General features: G+C 58.9%; 2 protein-coding genes across 2 annotated transcripts; both read right to left on the bottom strand.

Annotated features, from left to right (window-relative positions):
• Positions 1 to 81: 81 nt before the first annotated feature.
• CA11 (carbonic anhydrase 11) lies at positions 82 to 5,591 on the bottom strand. The gene is made up of 9 exons (XM_058707954.1): positions 4,796 to 5,591; positions 4,619 to 4,693; positions 3,748 to 3,890; positions 2,252 to 2,437; positions 1,937 to 2,032; positions 1,720 to 1,792; positions 1,462 to 1,616; positions 1,046 to 1,211; positions 82 to 211 (listed from the first exon to the last, which is right to left on the bottom strand). Exons 1-9 carry the CDS (start codon positions 4,860 to 4,862, stop codon positions 186 to 188), a joined length of 987 nt encoding a protein of 328 aa, XP_058563937.1. The 5' UTR covers positions 4,863 to 5,591; the 3' UTR covers positions 82 to 185.
• A 7,518-nt stretch (positions 5,592 to 13,109) lies between these two features.
• NTN5 (netrin 5) lies at positions 13,110 to 21,686 on the bottom strand. Its single transcript, XM_058708146.1, has 7 exons — positions 21,496 to 21,686; positions 18,813 to 19,463; positions 16,123 to 16,311; positions 15,831 to 15,980; positions 15,436 to 15,489; positions 15,135 to 15,215; positions 13,110 to 13,925 (listed from the first exon to the last, which is right to left on the bottom strand). Exons 2-7 carry the CDS (start codon positions 19,441 to 19,443, stop codon positions 13,561 to 13,563), a joined length of 1,470 nt encoding a protein of 489 aa, XP_058564129.1. The 5' UTR covers positions 19,444 to 19,463; positions 21,496 to 21,686; the 3' UTR covers positions 13,110 to 13,560.
• Between the last annotated feature and the right edge of the window lie 30 nt (positions 21,687 to 21,716).

Genomic DNA, 21,716 nt, shown 5'->3' with positions numbered 1-21,716 from the left:
GGGAGATTGGTTTCTAGAAGAAGGCTGCTGTTCTCCAATACCCAAATGTTTCCCCGCCGCGCCTAGAATCAGACCACTAAGAAACAGGAAGTATTCTGTCCCTTTAATAGCTTTGTTTTGGGGGTGACTCCCCTCCCCGAGTGGGGAGACTTGGAAAGGACAGGCGCAGTCCTCGATGGGGAGTCTCAGCGACCATGGGGGGCACCATCCACTGTAAGACAGACGACACCGGTGGGGGAGAGTTAGTTTAGGGCACCACAGGCTGGACCCTGCAGAGGGGCGGGGGCTGGGCCACGTAGGGCTCTAACCACAGGGAGGCTGCGAAGGGGGAACCCGGAATGTACCAGGTCGACAAGCTGGGGAAAACGGGCAGATTCTGGACCGGCACTGGGTTGAACCAGCAGGAGGCAGCAGGAGGGTGGAACAGGGATGTCCAGTTTCAGCATCAGACTCAACTATGTGAAGGTATTCATGGGCGGGGGGGGGGGGGGGGGGGGGAGGGGTCTGAGCCAAACCATGTGGAGAAGCCGGAGAGGTGGCCTTTGGATCGCAGGGCTGAGCCACAGGGAGGCAGCAGAAAGGGAAGGGGAGTGTACCATGTTGATTTCCAGGAAGGGGGTGTGTGTCAGATTATGGAACACGATGCGATTGTACCACATGGAAACAGGGAAGGGATCCGGGCTGTACCATTGTGGAAAGCCATAACAATAGGAACCACGGCCCAGTAGTTAATCGTACCACAGGGAAGCCAGGTGGCTCGGGTTCGGGTTATATACAAGTTGCAGGTTGCAAGCGGTGAAGAGGAAAAGACAAATCACGGACCAGCAACGGTCTGTGGCGTGGAGGTGGATTGTACCATGTTGACACACACGTAGAAGGGAGAAAGCGAGCACGAGCTCAGGAGGCTGGACCAAATAGAAACGGCAGAGGGGTGGGTAGGACTGTATCACATTGGGAAAACGAGGCGGGGGGGGTGGGGGGTGGGAAACACATAGGCGGGTTAGACCAAGACGTGCGGGGGAGGGGGGTGCAGACTGGACCATACCATGCAGGCGGTAGTTGGGGCCTCGGCAGCGCCTCTCGGGGTGCCGGGGGTCCCTGTTGCCCCTCAAGGCCCTGTGGGCCAAGGGCTGCAGGGGCCGGCCGTTACCGCTGAGGCTCTGGAAGATCTGGGACGGAGGATTCTGGCTCAGGAGTCTCAGGGAGTGCATCTGCCGTGGGAGGGGGTGGGAAACTGAGAGTGAATAAGGAACGGTCCGGGTGAATGGTCTCAGGGGAAGCTCCGCCCCTCGAGCGGGTGGGCGGGGCTTTGCTCAGCCCCAGCCCACCCCCAAAGGTTGTCTGACCCTCCCAACAGTCGGACAAGGAAGAAGGGAGGAGAGTAGGTGAGGCCAAGGAAGGATGCCCAGGCCAGGGAATGGGTTAGCCAGGCCAAAGGGGCTGCAGGGCACACTGGGTCACCTGGAGGGAGGTAATATTGAGGGCCCGGTCGATGAGGATCCAGGTGACAGTCTCTGAGCAGGGCGGGGTGCTGAGAGAGCCCTGATAGGTGATGAAGCCAAAGGATTCGGGGAACAGGAGCTCCAGGCTCAGGTCTTGAAGAAAGTAGGCATCATCTGCGGGAATACCGGGCGAGAGTGAAGAGGAGTGCCCTTCTTGAGCTCCCGTCCTGTGCACACACTGCTCCCCCAGTCCCCCACCAATGCACCAGGGACTTACTCTTGTAGGAGATGCGGGTGATGGTGTCACGGTTAAGGAGGCGGCTGAGGAAGGGGTTTGAGCTGCCGGCCACCTGTGTGGGGGTACGAGGTGAGGAGGTAGGAATCCAGAAGCCCGAACCCCCAATCCCTTCCTTCCCCAAGACGCGGGAGGCTGGGCCTCCCAGACTCCTTCTGGCTCAGACCCCACCTTCCCTCAGACTCTTGCCTGGGCTCACATTGACAAAGAGGCTGAGAATGGCCAGGCCATTGGGGCCCCGGGAGGCGGCGCTCAGGTTCCCATAGAGTTCTTGGTTAAAGTGGATGAGCTGCACCTGGGAGGGAAGCACAGAGTGGGGGTCCCCCAGCAGAAGGGGGAGGAGAGAACGGGTACAGCTCTGGGCCCTTGGGGTCTCAAGTCAGGTTAAAGCTTAGTGCTCGGGGGGCTGTTCTATGAAAGAGGATGGGGTGAGGCCTCAAAAGAAAGGTAAGGTGGGGGAGCAATTGGGTCAACTTGGGGCGAAGGTCAAGGGTCAGAGGTCAGTGGCCACCACCTCCGCAGAGAACCCCTGGTGGTTGATCTGGTGTTCAGAGCCGGCTCCATCCCGCGCTCCAAACAGCAATCGCAGTTCACTGAGTCGGTGGCTGTAGAGGAGGGGCCCCCCAGACACGTTGACCACGGGCCGGGGTGCAGGCAGGAAGGAGACATGGCGGCCGGTGTTGTAGAGGGTTCCCCGGAGCTGCGGGAGAGGTGGAATGAGGTGGAAGCCGTCACAGGGACGAAGAGAGATCTTTTCGCTCCCGCATTCCACTCCTACATTTCCTGCTTCCGACAGTCATTTAATCATTCAGCATAGTTTCAACACCAGTGACTTTGCCAGGCTCTGTTCTGGTCCGTGGCAGGTGCTCACGATCGCTGGATTTATTTCACTAACAAATATTTATTGAGCTGCTACTATGTGCCATGGATGCCAGGAGGAGAGCAAAACAAGTAGACAAAAACCCTGGGCCTCATGGAACTTGCATGCTAAGGGAGCAGACACAATAAATAAGGAATCACATAAGTAAATGCTTAATGAATTACATCTTATGCTCATGCAGTAAAGAACTGAAAGCTCTCAGAAGGTGTAATGGGAAACCCAGCCTAGATCGGGGGTGGGGTAGGGTGGGATGAGGAAAGGCCATCACAAGAAAGTGACATTTGAGTGGAGACCTAAAAGATAAGTAGGAATTAGTTGCAAAGAGCAGAGAGAAGGGCATTCCAGGAAGAGGAAACAGCAAGTGCAAAGGCCCTAAGGTAGCCTGTTTCCATGACAGCAAGGAGGCCAGTGGGACCAGAGCTTGGTGAGCAAAGGAGAGGAGATAGGAGCCAGATGGTGCAGGACCTTGTGGACAATGACGGGATGTTTTGTATTTTTATTTAAATAATTGAAAACACACACACACACACACACACACACACAGAAAGAGAGAGAGAGAGAGCTAGGCTCAGGTCATGATCTTTGGTTTGTGGGTTCAAGCCCCACGTTGGAGCCCGCTGCAGGTTTTCTGTCTTTCTCTCTCTCTCTCTGCCTCTCCGTCGCTCATGCTCGCTCGCTCTCCCTCAAAAGTGAATAAACATTTAAAGAAAAAGAAAAGAAATGGCACTGCAAAGTGGGCAAGAACGTGGAGGCTAGGACCACACCGCCTGGGTTTGGATCCCAGGGATGGCACTCTAGCTGTGTGACCTCAGACAAGTAACCCAATCTCTCTGTGCCTCAGTGTCTGCATCCATAAAATAGGGACAATGATAGCACCTGTTTCATGGTGTGGTTTCTGAGGATTAGAAGACTTATTATCAAGCTTTTAAAACGGGGCCTAGCACGGAGAGCGGTTTGTTTTACAATTGCTTTTAGGGGGGAACAGGTGATCCACTTTCGAGCGGAAGGAGCCTCCTTTCCACCCAGTGTGTGCCCCTCCTTACCCCAGGCTAGATTTCCACCTCAGAGACCCACCCCCACTCGTGCCCACCCCCAGGGGATCGGGTAACCCCTCCCACCAGGCTCCTTACCTTCTCTCCCCCAGTGCTGAGTCTCAGTGGAGGCAGAAAGGGGTCATAAAGGACCCTCTTCAGCTCCACATCCACGGGGCTTTGCCGCTTCCCCACAGCACACAGACTCCAGGCGGCATTCACCAGGCCCCAGAAGGGAGGCCCTGGAAGCAGGGATGGGGCAGGGAGGGAAAGGAGTCAGAAATAGGGACTGGATCCCAATGCTGGAATCTGCCCACAAGGCTGTGGTCTGGACTCCCGGATCCCAGGAGAGGAAGGGCAGGAGACGGCGACTCCTGGGTCTGAGGGAGGAGGGGGCTGGGATCCAGAATCCTGGGTCCTAGAAGAATCTTGGAGGAGTTTCCTAAGACCATCTAGCACCCTCCTGGATGAAACCGATCTGAAGTCATGAAGCCATTGGGGGAAGGAACTACAACTCCCAGCAGGCCTGAGGGCAGCCAGCCTACCCATCCACTGCCGGCCCGCCCAGGCGCCCATGGGAGTCGTAGTTCTTTCAGTCTCCCGTGTCCCGCAGCTGGATGATGAATGTGTCGGGGAGAGGAGTTGCAAGACAGGGCTGGCCAAGGCAGGGGAACCGGCCGGCGCCCCACTGGTTCCCAGCAACAGCCGGGACCTACCTGCCTCTTTCCTGGCAAAGGGACACGCGCTCTCTTCCACCCCCACACTCTTTCCTTCCACTCACTCCCACTCACTACTTGAAATGCACATATATAATGTCCCATGGTGAGCTCCCGGGTTCAGAGGCTGGGCCCAACTCCTGAGGGAGGGAGGAAGGGGCTGGGACTCCCGGGTCCCGTGAGGAGAGGGCTCCTGGGTCCGAGGGAGGAGGCACCCGGCAGCCCGGACTCCTGGGTCCCTGCCCTGGCTGCACCTGGCACGAAGTTTCCCTGGAGATTATCCTTGTAGCTCCACCAGTCTTCCGGATCCGGTGCAGGTCCGATGTGAGCTGCGGAGAGAGCAGCCTGAGCCCCTCTCCTGGGCACCCCCCCCCGCCCCCCCCACCCCCGCTCAGGGGCTCCTGCCCCAACCCCCCCTCCCTGGGCCTTACCTGCTGCCCCCAGTGCGGCCCAGAGTACCAGCGCTCGAGGGGCGCTCAGTCGAGCTGCAAGCCCCATCCCCGGGAGGCCTCTGAACGACCCCTTCCCAATGTCCCGGCCCCCTCTCTCAGCTCCTCTGGCCCCTCTTTGTGGGACCCAGTCCCTCCAGGACTGCCACCCTGCCTCTCCTCCCCACAGGGAGACCGGTTCCCCAAACACCGAGGCGGTGGTGGGGAGGACCGAGACCCCCCCAAATCCCCTCCCGCCTCCTCTCCCTGCTCTCCCTTCCTCTCCTCCTTCTCTCTCTTTTCCCCAACCCTCCAGCCTCCCTCTACCTCCTGATCTTCCTATTCCTCTCTCTGCCTCCTGCTTCTCCCGGGGGTTACCTCCTGGTTTCTAATCCACACCCCCCCCCTTCGCTCTGTCTTCTTCCAGCTCCCCTCCCTCCCCCCAGCCACCTAACCCCATGTCTCCATCCTGCTTCTCTTTCCTCCTCCCGGTCTCACTCTGTCTCCAGCCTCTCTCTCTCCCTGCCTCCCCACCTCCTCCTCTCCTGCCTCTCCTGTTTCTTCTCCGTCTCTCTCTTCCCTCGTCCCCGCTCCCTCCTCCCCCTCCTTCTCTTCTCTCTCTGGGTGTTATTTAATTTTTTTTTGTCGTTGTTGCTGGGGGGGGGGGGCGGGTGATCTCACAGCAGCGAACGCTCCTCAGCCTGGTGTAGGGGGGATGCCCAAGGGGCAGGATGGAGGGATCGCTGGGGGCCGATCCCCAGCTTCCAACTGTGCCGGGGCCATGGGGGCGGGGCGGGGGGGGGGGGTGGTTGGCCAGGACACCTAGGGCCCGGAGCTGGCAGTTCCCATCCTCCGCAGAAGGGGGAAGGGGGGGGAGCTTAAGGTGGCGCTGACAGTCCTCCGAAGTCTCGGTGCTATGGTCCCGCTGGCGCCGGAGGATCCGAGGTCCCCCGGCTCGCGGGGACCCGGGTTGGAGCCCTCACCGGCGCCTGCAGCCCCCGCCCCCCGCCCCGCTCGGCCTCGGCTGGGGGCTGCCTTAACTGGGCTGAGGGATCCCCTGGGAGATCGGGGTGCGGTGCGGGCGGCTGACCAGGAGGGGGAGGCAGAGACCTGGAGAGGGACCGAGAGCCGGGAGGAGGAGGCGAGAGAGCCGGAGGTGAGGTCGGAGAACTGCAGAGGCTTGGGAAGGGAAAGGGAGCCCCAGATGGACTCGGGCGCCAGGGCCGGGGGAGACCGCCGGCTGGAGATGGAGGAGGGAGGGCGAGAGAGACAGAGACACACGCTGAGAGAGAGATCCAGGTAGAAAGACGCGGAAAGGGATACAGAGAGAGAGAGAGAGAGAGATACTGATGGAGACAGAGCAAGAAACACGCATACACACTTAGCTATAGCAACAGAGAGCCCCATCCACCCAGCAGGTAGGAGATGCCAGAACGAGTCGCCAGGCAAGGCCAGAGGGGGGGAGACAGAAATAGAAAAGAGATCCAGAGTGACACAGCCAACACTAAAGAGAGAGACAGAGAAACACAGAGAAAGAGGCAGACACACACAGGCACCTGAGTAGAAACACTGCAGGGAAAGAGAGAGAGCCAGAAAGGACCAGATGGCAGAGACCCAGGGGCCCAGACAGAGGGAGAGAGACCCAGAAACAGACCAATGGACGTCAAGGGAGAGAGTCGAGGCAGAAAGACAGACATTCGGATAGAGAATTGGGAACGGACATTCCAAGGACCTAGAGATGGAGGGGACAGGGACGCCCAAAGAGAGTCAGAAACGAAGAGAAAACGCGAGAAAGAAAGGCATGTATGACTTATCCATTGCCACGATGGATATGGGGGGAACAAATCTCCCCCAAACTCAGTGGCTTAAAGCAGCAAACATCTGTTGTCTCACCGTTTCTGAGGGGTTAGAGTTTGGGAGTGGCTTAGCTGGGTGGTTCGGCTCAGGGCCTCTCATGAGGGTCCAGTTAGGCTATGGGCCAGGGTGCCGTCATCTGAAGGGTCGACTGGGGCTGGAGAATCACTTCCAAGCTCTCCTACACGGCGGTTGCCGGGAGGGCCTGGGCTCCTCACCAGTGGGCCTCACAACGTGACTTCTGGCTTCCCCAGAGTGAGTGATTGTGTGTGTGTGTGTGTGTGTGTGTGTGTGTGTGTGTGAGAGAGAGAGAGAGAGAGAGAGAGAGAGGTCTTCTATGACCTAATCTCCAAAACCACACACCATCACTTCTGTTTTCTTCTGTCCCTCAGAAGTGAGTCGCTAAGTCTCACTAAGCCTAAGAGATTAGGCCCCTCCTCTCGAAGCATCAGAGAATCCACGAGAGAGAAGAGGGAGAAGAAGAGGGAGACAGAACAACGGGGAGAGATGGACCCTGAAAGCCCCGTGAGGCTTTGAGGTCAAGGAGACACATATTCAGAAACTCAGTGACACGTGGAGAGAGATGCTTGAGGGAACTATGGAGACAGGGAAAGAGGCAAGACAAAGGAAACAATGGCGATAACACGGTAACAACAACAACAACAACAATAACAATAATAAGTTACAGTAATAACAGCCAGCACATAAAGCAGCTACGACATGCCAGGCAGAGTTCTGAGACTTCCTGTGAACTCACTCATGTAATCCCCAGCCGCCCAATGGGGTCGAGGCTGTGGTCCCATTCTACAGATGAGGAAACCAAGGGTCAGAAGCCATCAGTGACTTGCCCAGAGTTCTCCACTTAGGAAGTGGATGAGCAGAGGAGGAAAACAAAGACGAGAGGGGGGGAGGGGCGCCTGGGTGGCTCAGTCGGTTAAACATCCGACTCTGGATTTCAGCTCAGGTCACGATCTTGCGGTTGGTGGGTTCGAGCCCTGCGTCGGGCTCTGCACTGTCAGTGCGGAGCCCGCTTGGGATTCTCTTTCTCTCCACTCTCTGCCCTCCCCCCTCTCAAAATGAATAAATAAACTTAAAAAGAAAAAAAAGAGGAATGGAGGAAACACAATGGAGGCATAGATGCAGAAAAGTGGGGAAAGCGTCAGGAAGAGTGGAAGAGGGACCCAAATCTGATGGAGAAAAGCCGCCCTGACTGGAGTTTTCTAGACACCAGGCCATGCCATGCACCCTGTAGGCTTTATTTCAAGCCTCAAAGCTGCCCCATGAGGTGGGGTTAAAATTAGCCCCATTATAGAGCTCTTCCTGCCCTTGGGTCCTGTCCCCATGCTTTAATAATAATATAAAAAATTAGCCCCATTATTCAGATAGAAACACTGAAGCTGGTGAGAGAGAGAAGCGGCTCATCCAAGATATAGTAGGTTGGATGGTTGGATGGTGCCCCCCCCCACACACACGAAAGAAAGAAAGAAAGAAAGAAAGAAAGAAAGAAAGAAAGAAAGAAAGAAAGAAGGAAGGAAGGAAGGAAGGAAGGAAGGAAGGAAGGAAGGAAGGAAGGAAGGAAGGAAGGAAGGAAGGAAGAAAGGAAGGTGCCTCAAACCTGTGAATGGGACCTAATTTGGCCAAAAGGTTTTTGCAGCTGTGACCAAGTTAATGACCTTGAGATCCTCCTGCATTATCTGCCTGGACCCTAAATCCAATGACAAGTGTCCTTATGAGAGAAAGGCAGAGGGAGATCCAGATTGGAGTGATGTGGCCACAAGCCAAGAAATGCCAGGTGCCATCAGAAGCTGGGAGATGCGAGGAAGGATCCTCTCCTGGAGCCTTCAGAGGGACCATGGCCCTGTCGACACCTTGATTTGGGCCTCCGGGCCTCCGGAGCTGTGAGAGAATAAATTTCTGTTGTTTTCAGTCACACGGTTTGTGGTCATTGGTTATGGCAGCCGACCTCACGGGTGGGGAGAAATACTGAGAAAGTCTTGGAACTTTTCGGAGACAGGCAATGACGGAGCCAGAGATACATGGAGGGAGAGACAGACAAGACACTTCACTTCCTGACACGTCAGGAAGAGTAGGCTCTACCTAAGAGTTGGCTCTCCTCCTCCGGGAAGCCCTCCCTGATGCCCCAGGCTGGGTCAGTGCCTACTGAGCACATCCCTAATGCCCTGTGCTTCCTCCGTTAGAGCACAGATCCCATTAGAGGAGGGACTGTCTCCTGTGTGTCCTCTCTCAAGGGCCCAGACCTGACCCATCTCTGGGTCCCCAGCATTGCCCCACACAGAGCACATGGGGCTGTTCCTCAGGAGAGAAATCGAACATGATTGAATGAGACCATACTTCCCATGTCTCTCCCCTTGAGACTCTGGCTCCCTCCTATCTGCTTGGGAGACACTTAGGTTTCCTGCAAGGTCCAGCAAGGGCCTCACCTCCTCCAGGAAGCCTTCTCTGATCTAACAGGGGAAGCCCCAAGCTGTCTCCATTATCACACATCACACCGATGTGACTGTACGTAGGTCTCTCCTCTACAACACCCTCCCCCTGCAGGGCAAGTCCTGGGTCTGACTCAGGTCTCCATCCCAGTATTTCCCAGGGAGACCTCAGGAGAGTATGTTGAATGAAGGAATAAGTGAAGAAATGGAGTCAAAATAGAGACAGTGGCAGTGAGAAATGGTGGAGAAAACATTTTTGTGTAGGGGAGGGGGGACTAAAAGGAAGGCTTCCGCGGGCGCCTGGGTGACTCAGTCTATTGAGCACCCGACTTCGGCTCAGGTCATGATCTCGCGGTTCATGGGTTCAAGCCCGGCATCGGGCTCTGGGCTGACAGCTCGGAGCCTGGAGCCTGCTTCGGATTCTGTGTTTCCCTCTTGCCCTCTGTCCCTCCCCCACTCGAGCTCTATCTCTCTCTGTCTCTCAAAAATAAATAAATTTAAAAAAAGAGAGAGAGGAAGGCTTACAGGGCCTCCTGGCTTCTTGATTTCGGCTCAGGTCATGGTCTCACGGTTCCTGAGTTTGAGCTCCACATCGGGCTCCATGCTGACAGTGCAGAGCCACCTTGAGATTCTCTCTCTCTCTCTCTCTCTCTCTGTCCCTCCTGCTCTCTTTCTCTCTCTTTCAAAATAAATACATAAACTTTAAAAAAAGAGAGAGAGAGGAAGTCTTCCAGGTTTAGGTGACATTTTCCCCTTTGTCTGTCCCCATAACTGAGGCCCAGGTCCAAACTCCTCCTCTCCCTGCTGGCCTCCCTCTCTTGGCTCTCCCTCTGCCTCCGGCCTACCCTTTATGGATCCCAGACCTCACCCTGCCTCTGCCCTAGTCACAGAGGTCCCACTGATGCCCAGCACCCCTGGACAGAGTGTCCGACCCTCAGCCTTTCTTGTTGTGACCAAATCCTTCATCTGTCCTTCAAGGCCTATCTCAAATATCACTTTCTCTAAGACACGTTTCCTGATCTCCGGGCTAGGTTCACAGCCCTCTCTGGGCTCTCCCAGTGAACTGAACACCTCAGTGATTAGAGGACTGGCTCTCTCCTTTCTTTAGCTCATAGATCTCCCGGGGCTCCCCAGGGCCCCACGGAAAAAACACACAGGCCCTCAGCCTGGCCTTAGAGGCCTCATATGCCTTGACTACCGCCAATCCCCAGCCTAATCTCTCCGGTCTAACCACACCAGGCCCTCTGGCTTCGAGAACTTTGCACCAACTCTTGGCTCTTCCTCTAAAAGGAAAGAGGTTCTCTTTTCCTCTTCTCTGCTGGGCAAATTTTTACTCGGTCTCTTAGATACTGCAGGAGTCTACTCTTCTAGGAAGCCATCAGCAATGGTGAGGTGGGCAGGAGGCTCCTTTGAGTTCTGGAAGCCACCTGTGTGGCCTCCACGACAGCACACAGACAGACTGGGCTCGCTGCCCGGAGGCGGAGGGAATGGCCAGGCCGGAGGTGGGTCCCAGATGTGGATTTCACGCCTATTTGTCTCGGTCGCTGGGAACAAAGTTTGGGTCATAGGGAACATATGGGGCTCACCTCGGTCCTTAGTTTCATCTCCTGCCTCCCTGACCCCTGGGTGGGAGGCGACAGGGCCAGGACTCTCCAGGCCTGGATGGTTCCCACAGCCTCTCTTCAACTCCTCGCCTTGAGAGCAGGGAGAGAGAGCTGTTCGCAGCTTCCGCTCTCTTGGGGGAGCCCAGCAAATTCTTGCAGATCTGTGTTCTCTCTGTCTTTTGGGCTCTCCTTTCCTGAGGGAGCTGTGGCCACCAGGCATTTATTTATTTATTTATTTATTTATTTATTTATTTATTTATTTATTTTAAATGTTTATTTATTTTTGAGACAGAGAGAGACAGAGCATGAATGGGGGAGGGTGAGAGAGAGAGGGAGACACAGAATCCGAAGCAGACTCCAGGCTCTGAGCTGTCAGCGCAGAGCCTGACGCGGGGCTCGAACTCACGGACCCACGGACCGCGAGATCATGACCTGAGCCGAAGTCGGATGCTCAACTGACTGAGCCACCCAGGTGCCCCGGCCACCAGGTATTTAAATACACACACACACACACACACACACACACACACACATTACAGTTTAGGGGCTGCGGTTACAACATGGAACAAAACAGACGCAAATCCAAGGTCAGGACGGCAGGAGGTGGAATGCAATGCCATGACCAGACTCCTTTGAATCTCAGCTTCTCTTTTCCTGGAATTGCCAAAAGGCTGCTCTGCCTAAAAAAAAAAAAAAAAAAAAAAGGCTGTTCTGCCTAGCACTTCATGATGTCATAGCATACTCTGGGTTCTGGATTCTGATTGGCTAAGGGTCTGGCCTAAAGTCAGGTTGGCCGATTGTCCGAAACATTCTTTCTTTTTCTCTTTCTTTGATAGTAAAACACCCTATTTAGCTGGCTCCAAGACAGCACAGCATTAAAAGTTGTTTTTCCACCTTCTCTTGCAGCTAGGTGTCCTCATATCACCAGATTCTGGCCAATGAGATAAGAACAGAGGGATTGTATAGCAGTTTTTGGAAAATAACCCTTATAAGTCAGCTGTGTGGGACTTTTGGCCTTTTCTCTTTACCTTCTTCCATCCTGATGCACTCTATGGATGATGGAGAGGAAAGCCAGGAGGTTCCAGGTGGCTTGACTACATCCAGATTTTTCTTGTTTGTTTGTTTTTTGTAATTGGCTTCACGTCCCTCGTAGAGCCCGTCGTGGGGCTTGCACTCACCACCCTGACATCAAGACCTGTGCTGTCAACGCAGAGCCCAACGTGAGGCTCCATCTCGATCAAGAGTCGGATGCTCAACCGACTGAGCCACCGGGGTGCCGCTGACTTGGGTTTTAAAGCCACCATCCTGGTTCTGTCTGAAGAAAACTCTAAGTGGGGGGGGGAGAGGGGAGACCAGTATGGACACTACCGTAATAACCCAGGAGAACAATGGTGGGGGCTTGGACCACGTGGTGGCAGTGGACATGGTAAAAATGGTTGAATTACGAACGTATGTAGTGGATGGAGGGTACAGGATTTGCACATGGACAGGACATGCGGGTGTAGTGGGCCATTTCCTTCCTTTTTGTTGGCTGGAGGGCCCCTTCTCTCTTCCTAGCACCCAATGACATCATGGCCCATCCTGACTTTCCATTGGCTGAGAAGCCTTCTTTCTTCTCAGGGAAGGAACAGGGTTGCTCTCCAGGCCCCAGTGGACGGTAAGTCACATCCCTTCCTCTGAGACTCCCTCAGAGCATTCCCTCGGTGACTCTCCTGCAAGGATCACCCAAATTTGAAATTGTTGTTGACTGTGGCTGCAGGGGGCAGAGGTGAGGTGGCGAGGAAAGTTCTAGGCTATGACAACCTTCCATTCCCTGGTACTTACTGCTTCTTGCTTTTTTTAGCTCCACCCCTGTGGCCCGTAGGGACCCAACTGTTGAGTGGGAATAGAATTCTGCTTAGCAGCGGGGCGCCTGGGTGGCTCAGTCGGTTGAGCGTCTGACTTCGGCTCAGGTCATGATCTCATGGTTTATGAGTTTGAGCCCCACGTCAGGCTCTATGCTGTCAGCTCAGAGCCTGGAACCTGCTTCGGATTCTGTGTCTCCTTCTCTCTCTGCCCCTCCCCAACTTGTGCTCTGTAACTCTATGTCTCTCAAAAAATAAATAAATGTAAAAAATTTTTTTTAAAATTCTGCTTAGCACCAAGTGATGCCCATACCACTCTGTGGCTCCCAATTGGCTATTCTCTCCAGAAAGGGTTTAGGCTGGACTTCAAGACCAGATGAACCTCAGTCAGAACCCTCTTCGGATATTCACTCCAAGTCCCTTTGTTCCTTCTCAGAGACTATCCTAGGGGCCATCAGGAACACAATGTTCCTAAAGGTGGAACTTTCTGGAAACCCGGCACTGCTGTCCTTTTCCTCTGGCGCATCTCCCGCCATTTCCATCCACCCTCCCTCCCACTGGCTTCTGGCCAATCGTCAAGCAACACAAATCTGACCAGCACATAGTGATGTCTTTCCAGCCCTTTCGCTGGGTTTGGCATTTTGTCGGGGGGCACTGGCATACTTCAGCTCCGCACGTTTTCCTCATTTTGCCCCTCCCAGGCCCTCCCAGCACATATCAGGTGTCTGTGGCCAAAATTCCCCAAGCGTTGAGACTTTATTTAGGGGACTGGCTGCCCAGATCACAGGCCAAATGTCCTCGCAAGAGGCCAATAGCCGGGCTCCCGGCCTGCCGCCTTCGCTGAAGGGTCCCTCCAGCCTGGCGCGTGCCAGTGACGTCAGCGGCTCCACGGCTCCTGATTGGCTCGCTGAGGGACGCGCCGTGGAAGTAGAAGGTTCAGCTCGCGGTCGCTCCCAAGTTCCGTCGTCGTCGTCGTCGTCGTCGTCGTCGTCGTCGTCTGCGGAGGCCGAGCAGGTGGGGCTCTAGGGCTCGGGCCCCGGGCTCGGGGTGGGGGGTCGCAGGCCGCGGCAGCCCCCGGCGCGCTCCTGCAGCTGCAGCCGCCGCAGAGGCCGGGCCCAGCGTGGCCTCCAGGGCAGCGCGACGCCGTGGCGGTCGAGGACCAGGCGCGCGGGGTCGGGGCCGCCGGCCGCGCTGCCCAGCAGCAGGTAGTGGGTGTCGGGCCGCAGGCGCAAGCAGCCGCAGGCCAGGTCGGCGCGGGGGACCCAGGCGTCCTGGCCACCGCGACGCACGGGCCGCGCCCGCTGCTTGTACACGGCCAGCACGCGCACGGCCAGCCGCTGCCACGCCGGGCCCGCCGCCTCTGACGCCAGGACCTGGGCGCGGAGAACTGCGGGGAGGGCTGCCGTCAGGCCCGGGCTGGGTGTGGGGGGAGCCTCTGGGGTGGCGTGGGGTCGGTCTTGGTGGGGAGGGAGGCAGGATCCCCGGGAGGGCTCCCAGGATACCATTAGGAAGGAGAGAGACCTTGAACGTTTGAGGGTGGGCTGTCTGGGGGTCTGGCCCGGCGTGGGGGAGACGACGGTGGGGCTTATGGAGTGCCAGGTGGGGTTCGAGGGTTGTAACTATGGAGGCCAGACTGAGAGAGGAACCCAGGAGCATGGGACATGCCAGGTGGGGCCCTTTGGGGTTCATACTGGGAGTAGCAGATGCCCGAATTGGGCGTAGGAGAGGACTAAGGGGACCCTACAGTGGGTGTGGCCGGGAGCAAGGCAGAAGAGGCAGGTCCAGGGTCTCTAATGTGGCAGCGTGAAAGATGTCAGAAGCAGAGCCCTTGGGAAAGGGTATTGCTGGGGGAGGGGCGCTCTGGGACGAATTTGGGGGCCAGAAGGAGGTCAGAACCTAGAACCTGAGGTCCTACTGGTGGTGATTCAGAAACATGTAATCGCTGAAGGGCCGAGGCGAGACATGTCAGGGGAAGGACTCTGGCTGGCAAGCTAAGTCTGTAGGGCAGAAGATCTCTGTGGGAGGCGGGACGAGAAGTTTCCACCTTCCAAGTCCTAGGACACTAGTGGCTGGGACCAGAGGATGATGATCCTCAGGGAGGAGAGGCCTGGGGGGTCTTATACCATTGAGGAAAGTCATGGGCTGGGCTGAACTCCTGAGTATCTAAGAGATCTCTGAGGTCACGGGGCTGGTGTGGACTGATGGATTATGGCACTTTGGGGTGCGTCTCTGCGAGAGTGGGGCTAGGGCGCAGAATCTAGGACCCCGATGGGAGGCGGAGTTCCCCTTTCTCCTTCCATCCCCAAGAGGCCAGCTGTCTCCCTCAAAGATGTCCAGCTGGAGGAGCTAGCGAAAGTCTGAAGGCCGAGAAGGTGGGGGAAGAGGAGACAGAGGAAGATAGGGAACGCCCCCCACTCCACTGCCCCTGCCCCCCATTTATCTTCTGTCCCGTTAGGTCCTAGATCAGGAAGGGTCCTTTAAGAAGAGCCCCCCCCCCCTTCCCACTTTAGATGAGAACTGGGAAGCCCAGAGAAAGAGGCGGGCATCAGAACACCTGGCCAGCCCCCAGCCTTGTTTTTTCCTCCCCGGCACTCACCGTAGTCCTGCTGGCAATACCTCCAAAGGCTCATGTATACCCTGGTGTCCGAGACATTGCAGTAGTTTTGACACTGAGGGTCTGGGGAGGGTCAGGCCATCTGCAGTGGGCTCCCGAAGCCTGGACCACAGCATTCTACCCCCTGCCCAGCCCCGCGTGCCATCTTGACGGACACCGGAGGGGGGCGTGCCGCAACCCTGGGGACTGGGCTCGGTGGGCCACCCCTGGATCCCCCACCTGGGGACCCAAGCAGCCCGTCCCCGATCCCGCTTGCTGCCAGGGTTCTCCACACCAGCCTTACCGGAGCTGTAAGCGCCAGGGGTAGTAGCAAGGGGGGTCGTCGCCTCTGGAATTCCTGTGAGAGAGGAGAAATTTAACCTTAGGGGTCCCCCCCACCAACAGGAATCCAGACCCCCCGTGTCTATTCCCTTAAGCACCCTTCGCCCTCCTCCTCCAGGACCTGGAGTTGGTCCCTAGTCCCTTCCTCCTTCGGATCCGGGAATCTAGACTCCCAGCCCCCTCCTCCCTGGGACACAAGAGTCCGGGCTCCCGGCTTCCTCCCTCCCAAGACTGAGGGGCCTGGAGTTGGAGGCCCCACCTCCCCCCAGGGACCCAGCGTCTGTTGCCCCGCTGGAGATGTGAGAGGTCCGCTTCCCGTCCCACTTAGGACAGGCGGCCCTGCCCCTCATGACTCACGCTGGCAGGGCATCCTGGGAGAGCGGCTCTGCTGGTAGCCAGGACCACAGCGGTTGCACGTCAGGCCGGTGACCCCTAACTTGCAGGAGCACTGCCCGCTGGTCTGGTTGCAGATGCCACCCGTCGCCCCAATAGGGTGACACTGGCAGGCTGCGTGAGGAGAGGGGCAGGGGATCTGGAGTGTCTGGGCCCGGGGTGCTCCTTCCCAATCGCCCAGCCCCCTCCTCCCTCAGACCCAGGAGTCAGGTCCCGCCCGCCTCTCCTCCTAGGCCCCGCTCCAGGCTACACTCACCCCTGCAGGCCTTGCGGCTGGTGATAGGCTGGCCGGGGTCCCTCCAGAACCCCGGGCGGCAGTAATGACAGTGGCGCCCAGCCGTGTGGTGGCGGCACCGCTCACAGACGCCCCCGCTCCGGCCGCCAGACAGCCTGAACAGCTCCGAGTTGAACCTGCAGCGTCGGGCGTGCTGGTTGCAGGAACAGGCTAGAAAGAGGACGGAGCAGGCGCGCGTCAGGCCCGGCCTTGCTGCTCTGGGCCCCGGGCTCGCTCCCCACTGCCCGCAGGAGAAGAAATAAAGCACGAGAACGGGTACAAAGAAGAGATGGCCGGGGGTCCCGGGGTAAGCCTGGCTCCCCGAACCTCCTCGTTCTCATCTTGGGGTGCACTGGACTGAAGTGGGTAACCCCGAGGGGCCCGATGGACCGCCCGAATGTCCCTGAGACGCTGGGGTTCAGCACGGAGCGCTGCGGGCACGGGCTGTGGAGTCAGACCCCGCACGTCTGCTCCCCACTGTGTTCCTCGAGCAAGTGACTTTTCTGCAGCTCAGCCTCCTTTGCCGTAAGATGACAGTTCCGATGTCTACTACTTCCGGAGGCTTAAAGGAAACCAAAAGGATGTGAAGTTCTTGACCCCGGGCCTGACCCAGAGCCTGCCCTTGCCTGTGGGGAGTTTCTGCGCGCCCGGTGCTGCACATTTCGTTCTCGGAACGGCTCTGTGAGGTTCACGGCTTCCAAAGTAATACAGCTGAGGGGGTGGCAGGGGCAGGGTCGGCACCCAGGCCTCCTGGCTCGAGTCTGTGCACCGCGCAAGCACGGTCCAGTGTGGCCTGCGCCCCGCGCGAGGATTCTGTGCGGTGTGTGTCTTCCTGGGGGGCTCTGGTCAGGGAGGCAGTGGGCGTCGAACCTTACTGCTTCTCACAGTTACCAGGAAACAGCTTCTCGGGGCGCACCCCCAGGGATCTGTGGTTCTGGCCAGCAAGATGCTGACTCAGGGGTTCGCGGGCCGTTCTTTGGAGAGATTTAAGGAGGGGCCTGGGCTGGCAAGGCCCGAGAACGCGGAGAAGCGGTAGGAAGGTCAGGAAACTGAGGCAGCCGTGCGTTCTTGGGAATATGAGTCCCCCTCTCTAAACCGTGGCTTCCTCCCATCCAGTGGGGACCTCAGTCCTCCCCCAGGGTTTCCATGGGCCTGGAGGCGGCTGGTGCTCTTTAGATTATCAGTGGGAAGAATCTGGCTTTCGATTCCTGAGGGTGATCACTTCACCTCACTTGCGCCCGGAAAACTCCAGTGGCGGGAAAGGGTTCAGATCAGCCCCGTCGGTCAAACCCACGGCTCTGCCACAGGACTTCGTCCCAGCCTGTGCGCCCAGACCCTGCTTCCTCACGACACCGTCGGCTTCTTGCCCAGATTCAGAGTGCCGTGTGGTGACCCTCAGACAGAAGGCCTCCCCCGCTCCCAGGCCCTGTCTGGGCCCAGGACGACCCCCGGCCCGCCCCCAGACGTGAGTCTCCCCTCAGGGATCAGATCTGGCTGGTAGAGCGGAGTGGAGCTACCTCCCGGGGCCTGGTGCGGGGCCTGGTAACAAACGCACCCCATCAGCCAGGGCGGCAGAGGCCGGAGGCAGAAGAGAGGGGGCGGTCTCTGAGGAGGGGCAGCTGGCACATGGGCAGGGCAGGGCCCAGACCCTGGAATCTCCCGCCTGGAAAAACCCGAGGGAGGGTGGAGGCAGGGAAGGTGTGGAGCAGGCCTGGAGCTTGCCGGGCTAGCTGGATGGCCCGGTGGATCGCCCGTTATCTAGGAAGGTCTGTCTTCCCGAGTCCAGTCCCAGCACCGCCGCTTGCTAGCATCGAGACTTAAAAGCAAGTGGGGCGCCCCCTCGGGCCCCCACCCTCTTCATCCGGGGAGTGTTAACATTGGCGATTCCGCGGCGAGGTCTTCCTTGGGGCCAGGTACCATATGCTAAGCTTTATTGTAAGGACTCTATGCATATCAACTCATTGGGTTTTCACCACAGCCTGTAGAAGTGCTGTTACCAGCCCCGCTTGACAGGCGGAGGAACCGGAGGCACAGAGAGGTCAGGTCACTTGCCTGTGGTCACACAGCCACGGAGCAGAGGAGCTGGGATTTGAGCCCAGGCCGGCCGGCCCGCCGCTGAGCCCGAGTGCCCATCTGCCACCCTGGGGCACCGAGCGTGAAGGCACCTGACGGGAGCCAAGACCCCAGAGCGGGACTTCCCGAGCTCAGAGTCTTGACCCTGCCGCTCCCTGGCTGTGTGTGCTTGGGCAGGGGCCTTCTTCCCCTCCGGCCTCAGCGTCCTCATCCGTGCAAGGGACCCGATGACAAGCCTGCCTGGTACCCAGCAGGCGATGGGTACATATGTGTTCATGAATAAATACTTCCCCCATGTGGTTGGTTTGGTGACTCGGGAAAAGTCCCGCTGCCCTGTTCCTCACAACCGTTGGGTAAATATGGCAGAGGCCCAGTGGGCGGCAGAGAGTGGCAGGCAGGTGGAGCCTGCGGTGGGGGGGGGGGGAGGCGAACAGGAGATCCGCTCAGGAGCGGTGGGGGTGAAGCAAGGAGCAAGCCCGGCTCGGGCTCGCCAGGGAGCGAGCACACTGCCCGCAGGGACCAGGGACCGGCTGCTACTGCCAGAGCCTCGGGGGCCGAGTGGTGGGTGGGGGCAGGAAGAGGGGGGGCCCAGGACTCACGCAGGCAGGGGTGGGGGTGCTGGGGCGTGGCGGGCCGCCAGGGCCAGTCTCGATGGGAGGGGCGGCAGCTCTCGCAGCCTGGGCCGGTGGTGTGGTGGCGGCAGCGGCAGCGGGGCGGCCGGGCGCGGGCAGCGCAGCGGGCAGCGTGGCCGTGGCACTGGCAGCGGCCTCGAACGCCACCTGCCGCCAGCCCCGCCCGGCCCCCGAACTCCACGCGGAGGTGACTGACCACCACGCTGGACTTAGGGCCCGGCGGGGCTCGGAAGGTCACCTTCTCGGGCCCCCCCAAGGCCCCAGGCCAGGCGGGTCTGCGCCACAGTGATCTCCAGGGGCCTCCGGTGGCCCAGGCAGCAGACAGGACCAGGGCCGGGGATCCTGGCGTGCAGAAGCGTAGGCTGACGGACGTCAGGAGGAAGGGGCCACCCAGGGCCAGGGTCAGACTCCCGTTGCAGGTGGCCCGGGGGCTGAGGTCCGCCCCCAGGGAGAGGGCACAGGCCTGGGGACAGGAGGCCGCCAGGCCGGCCAGCTGGGTCACCGGTGGGAGGCAGAAGCGGGGGCGGCCACCTGGATGGTAACACGGGTCTGCGGTGGCCTGGCTCACGAGGAGCAAGAGGGCAAAGGTCACGGGCATGGTCCTAGCAGAGCAAGTACCTGGAGAGGAGGAGAGGAGAGGAGTGACCAGGCTGAGGGTCGTGGGTCACCCTCCACCCCCGCTCCCCGCAGGCTCTCTGAGGATCCCTAGCATTCCACCCCCGGCCCTGCCCAAGCCCCCCTGCCCGGCTGCTTCTAAGCGAGGAAAATAGTTCCATCTGGGGAGAATTACTGTTTACATAACCCAAAGGGAAAAGAACGCAAGCAAAATTGAGAATTTTGCCTGAACTAATCCGTAGCTTAACACCCCAGAGCTATCGTCAGTGTCGAGGGGCAGGGGGCCCTGGGGAGAGGGCAGGGGTGGGGACAGAGGGGGAATCCTAGAGAGGGCACCAGGGGGAGGGGCATTGAGAGACAGATGAAACTCAGAGACAAAGGGACAGAGGCACAGACGGCCGAAGACAGACAGGAGGGGACACAAGTGTAAGGGAAGGGCCAGGTCCAGAGAAGGAGCCATGAGGAGAGAGGACCGGACACAAGGGGAGGCCAGAAGGCCCAGATGGAGAGCGGCTGGGCACCCAGATCCACAGGGAATGGAGGGGAGAGAGTGCCCGGGAGCCTGGGGCCCGGGCAGACAGGCAGACAGACAGGCAGACCTTGAGGCTCAGAGATACCCAGGGAGCAGGAGGAGAGCAGAGAGCAGACAGCCTGGCTTGCCTGGCCCGTGGGGAGGTGGGGGGAGAGAAGAGGGGAGGGGACGGGGCTGGGGGAGGGGCTCGGCAGGGGATCAGAAGCGGGAGGCCAGGCCCCCAGCCCACGAGGATCAGAGCAGAGGCCCTTTCCCACGTGGGGCCCTAACCTTGTTCTCCACACCCAGGGCACGGAGGGGGATTATCGCCAAACAACCCAGCGGCCTCCACTGCCACCCACCCCCAGCCTCCACCCTGCCTTAACCCTTTCTCACCCAGGTGCCAAGCCCAGAGAAGTATGCTGAGGAACCGGAGGGGGGACACCCGGGAACTAGAAGCCTAGGTCACCCTGGAGCTGAAAAGCGGGGTTAAGAAAGCTGGTGCACGAGTCCCCCTTAGAATTCACGGTGGGAGAATGCTGTACTTGGATTTCTGAGGACTTTCTTATAATTTCAGCCCTCCCCACTCCCGCCTGCCATCCTAGGCCTCAGGGTCTGGAGAGCAGAGCCCCCACATTGTCCGCCCCACCTAAGGTCCCCAGATTAGAAAGGGGAACGGATGTCGGGGGGTAGCAGGTGCTGAGGAAGCGGGCAGAGAGAGGGGCAGGACAGGGCAGGGCCAGATGCCCAGGCGTCCAAGGGGGCCCGAAGTCCAGACCCTGGGATGGCAAGAGCTGGGAAGGACTCGGGTGCTGAAATGCCCCCCTGGTTTCCCGCTCCAGGGCTGGCAGCCCCTAGTGAGGAACTTCCTCAGGTTTGGGGGGTCTTAGAGCCTTCCTGGGCCCCACTGTCTACGCCCCTAGCTTGCTCCCGGCCTGGGAGTCTGTGAGGCGTCTGGGGGTGCAGGTGGGGTCCCATCCTCCCCCAGCCTGCTTTCACAGCCCCGGGTGTCCCCACTGCAGTTGCCATGTGCAGAGACCACGTCCCCCTGCCCCAGATGACCGGCGTCACCCTCCGCCCTTCCCGAGGGGCCTGGCGCCATTTTGCTCACTGGCGGCAGCGGCATTTGCCCCGTCCGTTACCGCCAGCCTTGTTAAGGGCCTGGCCCCCACCTCCTACCTCTCCTTTCTGACCTGGGTGGCTCATGGGGTACCACTTTCTGGCCCCTAGCACCTTGGACGACCAGGCCGTGAGTCCCCCGGTGTTCCTGAGGGGTCCAGAAGCCAGCCCCTGGCCATCTGGGAACCCAGATGGCCAGCCTCCTGTCCCTACCAGTCTGGGAACTAGAACATACCTCCCGCGCCCCCCCCTCCCCCCGCCATAAGGAGAAAAGCCTAGCTGTGTTCCACCGGACCCACAGTAGGCCCCCCGGGCTGGGCAGTGTGGGGTCCGCCTGGAACCCAGGCTACTTTTCCCTGGCTTTTTTGCACACACCCTGCCCTTTGCCCCTGATGTTGGCCAAACCTGCACCCAAGAAGAGTGTCCTCTGCGGTGCGTTCCTCCCGTGCTCTCCCGTCCCGCGGGAGCTCGGCGGCGGCGTGGGCTCTCAGGAGTGAGTGCAGAGTGGCTGTCGCCAGGCCCCAGGCTAGTGGGGGTTCTGGGCGGGAGCTCAGAGCAGAGCCCGCAGAATCCAACACCACCACCGCTCCCCCCAACCTCCCCCCCCCACCCCCGCCCCAATCCCC

The sequence above is a fragment of the Neofelis nebulosa genome, chromosome 17, assembly GCF_028018385.1.
Source record: "Neofelis nebulosa isolate mNeoNeb1 chromosome 17, mNeoNeb1.pri, whole genome shotgun sequence".
Lineage (NCBI taxonomy): Eukaryota > Metazoa > Chordata > Mammalia > Carnivora > Felidae > Neofelis > Neofelis nebulosa.
Note: the sequence above shows the minus strand (reverse complement) of the source record. Positions and strands in the feature narration are given on the sequence as shown.

Coding starts and splice junctions, on each gene's coding strand:
- CA11 (XM_058707954.1), bottom strand. CDS start 4,862: ATGGGGCTTGCAGCTCGACTGAGCGCCCCTCGAGCGCTGGTACTCTGG. Junction 1,793..1,936: donor TTCTCAGCCTCTTTGTCAAT/GTGAGCCCAGGC, acceptor ACCCCCACACAG/GTGGCCGGCAGCTCAAACCC. Junction 212..1,045: donor CCCCAACTACCGCCTGCATG/GTATGGTCCAGT, acceptor TCTGTCTTACAG/TGGATGGTGCCCCCCATGGT.
- NTN5 (XM_058708146.1), bottom strand. CDS start 19,443: ATGCCCGTGACCTTTGCCCTCTTGCTCCTCGTGAGCCAGGCCACCGCA. Junction 16,312..18,812: donor GCACCCCCACCCCTGCCTGC/GTGAGTCCTGGG, acceptor TCCTCTTTCTAG/CCTGTTCCTGCAACCAGCAC. Junction 15,490..15,830: donor TCCCAGGATGCCCTGCCAGC/GTGAGTCATGAG, acceptor CCTCTCTCACAG/GAATTCCAGAGGCGACGACC.